The sequence below is a fragment of the Alexandromys fortis genome, unplaced genomic scaffold (assembly GCF_014885135.2).
Source record: "Alexandromys fortis isolate MF-2015 unplaced genomic scaffold, M_Fortis_MF-2015_v1.1 scaffold_20, whole genome shotgun sequence".
In the NCBI taxonomy this organism is placed as follows: domain Eukaryota; kingdom Metazoa; phylum Chordata; class Mammalia; order Rodentia; family Cricetidae; genus Alexandromys; species Alexandromys fortis.
Window position 1 is genome coordinate 10,486,861 of NW_026067903.1, and position 10,143 is coordinate 10,497,003.

A 10,143-nucleotide genomic window follows, 5' to 3' on the forward strand; every position below is an offset into this window, starting at 1 on the left:
GGTATAACCTAAAAGAGAAAAAGGGGGGAAAAAAGGCTCGGGGGCAACAAGACTCAAAAAATGCAGACACGTCCCGCGTCCCATGGGCTAAACTCTGCGGAGAGCCTTCCCACGTGGAAGTGAGGGCGGTGACCAGAATCCCTCATCCCGGCCAGGGTTCGGCCTGGGCCCTGGAGCGGTGAGTCACCCGCCCAGCGGTCATGCGACATCAATATGGAGTGATGACGGAGATCTGGGGCGCAGGTGCCAAGGTAAACCGTTGGCCAGGGCGACGGAGCTATGGCTCCGGGCGACAGGGTTCCGCCTGCCGGAGCCGCGATCCAAGTCGAGGCGAACTCGAGGCTCGAGCCGCGAGCGCGTAGAGTGGCGAGGGAAGAGGTCGCACTCCGCGCCATTCATCAACCGGTTCGCACCGGTGGCGGCCGCCGCGAGTGACGTCGGCGGCCCGGGCCCCGCCCCGCGCCGCCAGCGTCCCGCGCCGTGATTGGCTGCCACCGGGGCGCACGTCGCGCCGGCTATAAAGGGGCAGGCTTGTGACGCAAGGGCTCCTGGGCGCGCGCATTGGCTCTGGGCTGCGGCCGGCTCGGCGACGCTCCTCGGGCAGCTCACTGCATGGTCGTCTGGTGCCCCCGCCGCCTGCATCGCCGCCGCCGCCGCCCCGCGACGCCCACCGCCGCCTGCCCTGCCGCCGCCGCCTGTGCCGCCTCGGGACCGGCTGTATGATTAGGCCACAATCTTCAATGAGTAGACATATTCCTGTGAGTCCCGCGGGCCCGGCCTTTGTTCGAGCGGGCCGGCTGTGTGCCGAGGGAGGGAGTGAGGGAGGCGGGCGGAGGCGCCGCCGCCGGCAGCGGGACCCGGACCGGGAGCGGTCGCTGGGGCCGAGGAGCCGCTTTGTGCTCGTGCGACCCCTGCGGCCTTTGTTCCGAGAAGCCGCGCGGGGCGTCGTGGACGTGGCCGGGGCGTGGCAGAGCGACGGGGACCGGGACCCGGCGCCCGGGGCCTCCCAAGATGGCCTCGGTGGCCGCCCGCGCTCGCCACCGCGAACCCGTGATTGCGGACCTCGCGGCTGTGCGCGCCGCGCAAGCCCGGGCTTGCCCGACCTCCGGCAGGCGTCGGTAGGGGCGACCGGGGTGGTGGAGGGGGTCCCTACCCGGTCCCCGCGGCGGGCTGCGCCTAAGGCTGCCTGCTCTTAAAGCAGGAGCAACAGGAGCCGGCCAGAACTGTGAGCGAGGCTCCTGTTGAGTGAGCAGCCCTGCACCATTCCGCCGCTGCGGAGCGGTAATTTCCTCGGTATAGGAACGATGTGTGCACTGGTGGTCTAGCTTCTGGGGTCGTGCTTCCTGGGTTGCTTTTTTTTCTTCTTCTTTTTTTCTCTTTGCTTCGCGCCGGCTTATGTTTGAAAACCGGAAAAGCTAGACTTATGCCAGAAAGAAACAGCGTTTTTACAACGCACTAGATTGGGTGCGTTACTTGAAAGCCGAGTGTATTTGGAACAAATTTGGTTAGAGCAGATGGTTCCACAGGCTGACTTGATTCTGCAGTCCGAAAGACTGACTTAGGCTAATGCCACACACACTTCCTTTCTATCTATGTTCGTGTGCTTTTAGTTTTTTCGTGTGTCTGAGATGCCTATAGCTTTTGCCTGTGAGGGAATGGGGCATATGAAAAGGTTGTCAGTGGTCACCACTTTTAATTGAAGTGTCCTCCAGCCACTGGGTGGCTCCACTCATTTTAAACCAGAATTTTTTTCCCTGATTTTCAGCTTCCTGGTGGAACTTTTAAGAGTTTGTGTGAACTTTAAGCTTTGTGTGCGTCCTATGTATAGTAAAAAAGGGCCAATTTAAAAAAAAAAAAAAAACTTGATGACAAGAAACTATGACTCAAATGTATAACAATAATTTCAGATTATTGATCTACTCCTTGAAGTAGTGATATCCTTACTGGTTAATTTAGGCAATCGGGATTTTAAATCCACTTGACAGTTAATATCTTGTGAGCACCCATTTCAGAAAACATGGAAATACGTTGTCTTGCTGTTGTGGTACCTTTTTAGTAAATGAATTAAGGTTTTACTTTGGCAGTTCGTTTTAATTATACATGTGAAGTGTTTGGGTCAGTGGTTGTCGTTGAGTGATAATTTGTTAGTGAGCACATTCCTTAGTTTTCTACACAAATTGCCTAGAGTAGTGGGCGTTCAAGCGTTTGTTAATGTTCATCTACCTCTACTCAGTTTATTTGAACCTGCTCTAACTGTAAGGCTGTACATGACTTATTTTTAGATGTTAAGATGACAGAAAATACAAAAGGGAATTGTGCTCATGACTTCATACTTAAGCTTTAGTGACTAAAATGTAAAGAATAATTATTGAGATATAATTAGACTAAAAATACTATACTCTTTAGAAAAACCATACAACAGATATCTCCTTTTATCTCAGTAGCTTAAGCATTAAATTAAAAGCAAAGAACTGATGGGCAGCTGAAATGGCTTTCTGTGAGTTCAGTAAATTATGCAGAAATCGAAAGCTTCAAACTACATGAAGTTTATATTAGTGTGTAAACAATAACTTAAGATTAATTAATGAAATCTATATATAGATGTGTGGGAATTCCACCAAATGTAGCAGTGACTTTCTTTGAACATTCTTTATAATTGATTAGCAATTTCCCTTTAATGGGCTTGTGACTGCATACTGTAGGCCTATTGATTTTAAAATTCAGTCACCTTGAATTTTGTAATTTGAGTAAAAGTTGATATCTTGGTGACTCTTAATTTGAGCATAGTTGTATACTTAGTGGAAAAGCATTACATGTTCCTTTTGAATTGGAAAATAACTTTTACCCCTCTTTTTATTCTTTTTCTTCTAAACAGCAGTTCTGTGGTGTTCTCGGTCACACATTTATGGAGTTTCTGAAGGGCAGTGGAGATTACTGCCAGGCACAGCACGACCTCTATGCAGACAAGTGAACTGTAGAAATTCATTACTACTCCACCAAGAAGCCCCCATAAGAGTGGATACCTGGACACAGACGTGTTGAATTGAAATCTGCAGAGCATTTTACAAGAGCTCAGACCTGGATGGGGTAGACCTCAGTGCACTTCCTTTGTATTGCCTCAGTATTACTGGATTGAAGAATCACTGCTTCTTGTTAGGAGGTTCATTTCATTGCCCATTTCTCCCAATTTCATACTAAAAGCACTGAGAATTTCAAGTGGAGTATATTGAATATTGAAGTAGACTTCAGGTTGTTTTCTTTTTGTTTGTTTTTGATTTTTTTTTTGCATCATTTCTGTATTCAATTTTTTAATTCCTTCGTAACCCTATTGGGTGTTTTTTTTTTTTAAACTAAATTAACATGGCTCGAATGAACCGCCCTGCTCCTGTGGAAGTCACATACAAGAACATGAGATTCCTTATTACACACAATCCAACCAATGCGACCTTAAACAAATTTATAGAGGTAAGTTACACTTTTTTACTAATTGGTTGCAGTTTAATAGTGGAACTAATCTGAATGATGTTGTATAGTTTTGGTACTCGGAAAGGAAATGTCTTTATGGTATTATGGTGTTGCACTTTGAGAACTATGCGTCTAGTTTGCTTAGTTAAATTTACAAGACAGGGATAGACTGCAGCTTAGGGATCTTTTTGTATCCTTTTCTCTTAGTGCAATAAACTACAATTAGTTGATGTCTTTACGTTCATTTGTACTTGGACTCTATTTTCCAGCTGGCAATTCTGCTGTTTTCTGCTCTTAGAAGGATTAATGCTAATTAATTTATCTGGGCGCACATTTATAAAGTATAAAAACCTACAGATAACTCAAAGGTAGCAGATAGGTGTCTCTAATTTTATAGGGGGAATATTTAAATGTTAAACTTTTTAATTTCCAGTTACATTTTTTTAAATGTCTTAGTTGAATTATAATTATATACTGTATCCTCAGTCAAGTCTGTGTGGTTTTTGGTTTTGTTTTATGCTGAATGGCTTTTTAAAATTGAAGTTTGGATTTGAGCCTTTGAAATTATTTCTAAAAGAGGAGGTAGATCAGTCAGTAAAGTCTCATGCATGCAGACCCAAGTCTCTTCCTCAGAACCTACAGTTAAAAAGCTAGCCTTCTTGGCAAAGTATAGGACAGTAAGATCATTTCTCAGTAAGACTAGGACCTGCAGTTGACATCTGACCTCCATATGCACCAAATACCCATAGAAACCATATCAAATGGTTTTTTTTTCACCCCTCTGAACTAAATATATGGTATCTAGTGGTTTGCCTCTGTTAAACATACATAACAGAGCCAGGCGGTGGTGGCGCATGCCTTTAATCCCAGCACTCGGGAGGCAGAGGCAGGCGGATCTCTGTGAGTTCCAGATCAGCCTGGTCTACAAGAGCTAGTTCCAGGACAGGCTCCAAAACCACAGAGAAACCCTGTCTCAAAAAAACAAAAAAAAACAAAACAAAAAAAAAAAACATAACAGATTCTGCAGGTCTTCATTGGCCAGCATGATCAAAAATGGTAGAGATGACAGAGCAATAATGATATGGTTTTAAAGACCTGAGTTGTTTTTTTTCTAGGAACTTAAGAAGTATGGAGTTACCACAATTGTAAGAGTGTGTGAAGCAACTTACGACACTACTCTCGTGGAGAAAGAAGGCATTCGTGTTCTTGTAAGTACTTAAGCTTTCGTGTATGTCTGTTATGCCACAGAAGCTTATTCAAATCGGACTTCAAGAAGCTCAGTTTTAAGTCAAGGCAAAATTAGCCCAGTTAGCCTGAAACTTGCTATGAAGTCAGCAACCCACTTGCCTCTCCTCCTGGGTTTTGAGAATACAGGACTACACCAATGTACCTAGCTAATTTAAAGGTCTAAAATATTTCTTTTTAGGACTGGCCTTTTGATGATGGTGCACCACCATCCAACCAGATTGTTGATGACTGGTTAAGTCTTGTAAAGATTAAGTTTCGTGAAGAACCTGGCTGCTGTATTGCTGTTCATTGTGTTGCAGGCCTTGGCAGGTAAGAAAAATCACCTAATTTCTTTCTAAATCAGTGGTTCTCAGCCTTCCTAATGTGACCCTTTAATACAATTCTTCATGTTGTTGTGACCCACAACCATAAAATAATTTACATTGCTACTTCATAACTTTAATTTTGCAACTATTATAAATCATGATTAAATATCTGAAGTGCAGGGTGTCTGATAAGTGACCTCTAAAGGATCCTGACTCACAGGTTGAGAACCACTGTTCTAGATAAAGTTCTGAATTGAAAGTACTAATACTTTATAAGATTCTCTCTTCTTTGGGTTTGAACCTGGTCCCTTCCGCATGCTGGACAAGTTCTCTAACAGTGTGCTATATCTCTAGCTTCCTGACCATCTTATTTTCAAACAGTTTCCCTAGTTGGTCTTGAACTCACTTCTTGGCTGTCTTGAAATTGTAATCTTCAGCTTTCCAGGTAGCTGAGATTCTAAGCCTGTAGTATCAAACTCAGTCCTAAAAAATTTAATAAAAGACTAATGTTGAAATGTTATATTGATATATTTTTGGATATGGGGGTATTTCAGTAATGAATTTTACAGGATTTAATTTTGAAAAATCGTGATTTGTCAAAATTTTTTACCTTACTAGAGCTCCAGTGCTTGTTGCCCTAGCATTAATTGAAGGTGGAATGAAATATGAAGATGCAGTACAGTTCATAAGACAGTAAGTCTCTTTAATGCCTGCATGTATTTTCTTATTCAATATCTGAATTAAGAAAAATCCAAATCTTCTCTGTCAATTATCTTGGTTTGGTTTTGGTATGTTTGAGTATTTTGTCTGAATGTATATTGTGTGCCTGTTGTTACTAACTATACTAAGTCCAGGAGAAAAGGACCTTCTCCAGCCTTTTTGCATTCATGCAGATGATTGATTGTTCAATGACTTGTTCTACTTTATTGACTCAATGTACTTGTTAATTTACATTTTGCTAAGGTATATGACTAAAGTTGAGGGGTGTTTTATTTGTTTTTGTTGGTGTGGTCTCAACATCATTCATTGAATAAAAGTCATAAAACCTGGTATATTCAGAAATCTCAGTGCTCTAGATAGCTCCCTTGACTTTGTCCTCTTCCTAGCTACAAGAAAGAACATCCTTCAATTAGCTTTCTCTTTCTTTCCAGAAAGCGGCGTGGAGCTTTTAACAGCAAGCAACTTTTGTATCTGGAGAAGTACCGTCCTAAGATGCGGCTGCGCTTCAAGGATTCCAATGGTCATAGAAACAACTGTTGTATCCAATAAAACTGGGGTGCCTGATGCCATTGTCTTGGAAGTGGAACTTCAGATGGGACCTGATTTGTCATACATAATTAGCCAACATGTTGGCTTATTGAATAAGTCTGCTGAAGCTTCCACGGGAATATTGAAAACCAGTCTTACCAGGCCACAAGCTTGACAGAATTGCATCCTCTATATTTGGGTTATGATCAACCTGTTTGGACACTTAGCAAAAGATCTTTGCTGTTCAGCATTTAAAATGTGCTTATTATTTGTACCAATTGACCCTTCCTAAAATATGGTATTGAGTTATGTCCTTATATGTACCATGTGCCAGAGTATTATTAGTATATAAGGAATTTAGAAAGATTAGGTGCCAAAATACCCATCACAATACCTATATATTTTTAGCATCGTACAGAACCAAAATTCCAGGAACTAAGAACACTCTAGACCTTCCATGGTTTATTCCTTCTGTCATTTCAAACACTGCAGGGCTTCTCGTTATCTGCCTGCTCACTCTATGTTTACATCTCCCACACTCATACCAGATTACATCAGGTTTGCTTAGCCATCAATTTTTTTTTTTAGCAAGTCTTGTGCTGTCTTTGTCTTTCTTTGTGATGTTATGGGAAACCTCCATTTGAAAATCGACTTTGTTACAGAAGCACATATCTTCAATAATGTCTCCAGACAAAAAGCCTTAGTTAATTTAACGTTTGCACTCAAAGGTACAACTTACGGGGAGGGCCTGGTAAAGAATGGGAGGAGGCTATTAATATTTTTATTAAAATGTTGCCTTTGTCTCATGCAGAACATGTAGAATATGTTCTTTAATTCAGTAAATATTTTTCAAGGTTATCTATACATTGTTATAGCTAGCCAATTCTTAATCAAAATTTCTGAAATTCTTTTTTCCATACCTATAAGACGTTGTTTTCCAACTTGCATGAATTATGGTTTTCCCATTCTCTTCCCAACCTCTCTTGCAAAAAAAAGAAGACATGGAATCTGCTAATGAACTGAGCAGACATATTTTATATGCCTTTTCAGCTGTGTAACTTAATAATTGGATACTTGATCATTTGTTTTATTATGTAATCGATAAAGTGGTGATGTGTATTAATGTTAGTTCAACCATATATTTATACTGTCTGGGAACGTGTGGTTATAGTTCTGTGGGAGAAATAATTTGTCAGTGTTCACCAGCTTGTAAAAACTTAGTGCAAGAGCTTCAACATCTAAATAAATAATGAAATGCATTTGTCACTGAGGTTATTTTGCTTAAAATTAACTTATTTTGTAGAAAACAATGGATTCAGTTAACATTTCAATTTATGAACAAATTTAGGGTTGTGAGCACTATTGAATACCAAGTGCTTTTACTATAAATTTTGCTCTTTAAAAGACCTAGAAAATTTTGAACCAATTGAATGTTGTGTACTAAGGGAAAACAGTTTGTAACAGATGATGACATTGATTTTTAAGATTCATTTCCATCAGTCAAGTAGTTATGAGCAGTTTCCCATCCAGTTTTCTCACTTTTAAGTTAATTACATGCCTGTATATATTTTGAAATTACTTTGAACCTGAGTATTTGGCACATGATGACTTAATAAATTTTAACTTTCAATAATCTGAAATGTTTCATTTTCATAGTTTATGCTCATGTTAAATGAACAGGATTTGTTTTAAAATGGTACAAATGGAAATTGAAATTTTGATTGAAAAATGATATCCTATAAAAATTTACTATTGCCCTTTTGTGCAGTCTAGCACATAAATGACACAGCCCATAAATAAGCATTTGTTCTCACTAGGAGAGGAAAGGTGCTCCTGAATAAACATCTAAGTTTGAAATTTTGAATTTATTGAAATTGTATGGTGCTAAAAGTCACTTTGCTCTATAAAATTACCTGTGCATTATAAACTATGATATTGGCTCTTTAGTCAAATATTTTGTATCTGTAAATACAGCGATACCTATGATAACATTCAAAAAATACCTTGGGTCTGATAACAATTATAAGCTGAGTTATAATTTTTAATATTGGTGGATGTTATAAAATTTACTTTGGGGGACTGGAAATACAGCTCAGTAAGTAGAGTCCTCACCTAGCAACCAGGAAACCCTGAGTTTGGTCTTCAGCACCACACAAATGAGACATAGTAGTTAGTATATAGGGATCAGGAATCCAAGGTCATCCTTGGCAACATAACCAGCCTGGTATACATGGAGTGCTGTGTCTAACTACATAATTTGCTTTCTTGAGTTTTGGTCCCTTTAATAGATATTAGTAGTGATTAATCTGTATAGGAATTATGATGCTCCTGATACAAGTGATGTGATTACTGAATCAGAAGATGCAGTTTCCTATTAAAGGAAAGCCCTAAAAGTAGATACCAAAATCATCCCTCCACACTCAGACACTGCTTTCCAGGACATGTGATGAAGTTCAGTATGTTGTGAGTAGATAGGTGGTTCCATAGATAACCTACTGTAATCGCAATCTCTGGGTCAGTTTTGTTACACTCATCTGGCCAATAGCTACTCCAGACATTTAAGAGTACTGCAAAGGATGTAAAAGATGGCACTACCAGATGCTCATTAATTATCCCATACCTTACCAGTAACCTAATTCTTCATGTTGAACTTTAAGGAAATGTTATTGATAAGAATGCTTCAAGTGGAAGTGACGATTTTTTTCCTTTTAAATTTGTAAATGAAAGGCTAAAATATAGAGTATCTAATATGTTCCACATTTTCTTTTAGGTAGCTACACAATATTGAAAGAAAAGTAGAATGTGTTCATTTCCAATAGATTGAGCCCGTTTATGCATTCACAATAGAACCGACAGTAATATAATTAGATTCATATTGCCATATTAATCAGATAATGTGCAGATAGCTGTTAATAGCTGCCAATTAGTAATTCACTGTCAAGTGGGTTTTTTTGTTTTTGTTTTGTTTTTGGTTTTTCGAGACAGGGTTTCTCTGGTTTTGGAGCCTGTCCTGGAACTAGCTCTTGTAGATCAGGCTGATCTCGAACTCACAGAGATCCACCTGCCTCTGCCTCCCGAGTGCTGGGATTAAAGGCATGCACCACCACTGCCTGGCTTGTCAAGTGTTTTTCTTTTTTTTTTTTTTTTTTTAAGTGACGGTAGTATATACAAAATCAAGTGTTTTTCATAGTTGAGTTTATATAAGGGGTTTATATGGTTTATTGCAGCTTTCTGCATACAGGTTGTGAGCCTCCAGTTATGTAACTAATACATATTTGAAGCTGAGCATAGAGCTCTGCACTTCTTTAATCCGCAGGCAGATCTTTGAACTCCAGGTCAGCCAGAGCTACGTAGGTAGGGAGAGCCAGTCTTTATTTGACCCTTAAGTATATCAAGCCATGCAGCTTATGTAAATAGATAAATGCAATACACCATGCACGAGACTTTGTCTCAAAAAACGAATAAAATGGAGGGGGAGGAGTCAGGAAAGGAATCCATATTCACTGAGTGTGATGATCATCTGTACCGATGATAACCTGCAGCCTGACCCACTGCTTTTAACACTTAAAATATTGTGAAGTTTTATTTACATTAATTTTTTTCCATAAAAGATACATTTATTCTGTATGATCAGAGAAAAGATGTTTTGAAATGGAGAATCTGATTCATTAAAGAAAAATTGAAGTCTTTGTTTGTGAGTTGGGTTTTTTTTTGTTTTTGTTTTTACTTTTGAGATAGGGTTTCTCTGTAGCTTTGTTTTGTTTTTCCGAGACAGGGTTTCTCTGCTTTGGAGCCTGTCCTCACAGATATCCACCTGCCTCTGAGACAGGGTTTCTCTGCTTTGGAGCCTGTCCTCACAGATATCCACCTGCCTCTG

At 40.3% G+C, this 10,143-nt stretch overlaps 1 protein-coding gene across 4 annotated transcripts; it reads left to right on the forward strand.

Annotated features, from left to right (window-relative positions):
- The first annotated feature begins 232 nt into the window (after positions 1-232).
- Positions 233-6,676, forward strand: Ptp4a1 (protein tyrosine phosphatase 4A1). Of its 4 annotated transcripts, none has more exons than XM_050134675.1 (6): positions 233-251; positions 2,876-3,465; positions 4,581-4,673; positions 4,892-5,022; positions 5,637-5,711; positions 6,170-6,430. In XM_050134675.1, exons 2-6 carry the CDS (start codon positions 3,361-3,363, stop codon positions 6,285-6,287), a joined length of 522 nt encoding a protein of 173 aa, XP_049990632.1. In that variant the 5' UTR covers positions 233-251; positions 2,876-3,360; the 3' UTR covers positions 6,288-6,430. The 4 variants fall into 4 exon arrangements, with proteins under 4 accessions (XP_049990632.1, XP_049990633.1, XP_049990630.1 ...); XM_050134676.1 differs by lacking the exon at positions 233-251 and adding an exon at positions 565-758 and having other exon boundaries at positions 6,174-6,676; XM_050134673.1 differs by lacking the exon at positions 233-251 and adding an exon at positions 570-758.
- The last annotated feature ends 3,467 nt before the right edge of the window (positions 6,677-10,143 follow it).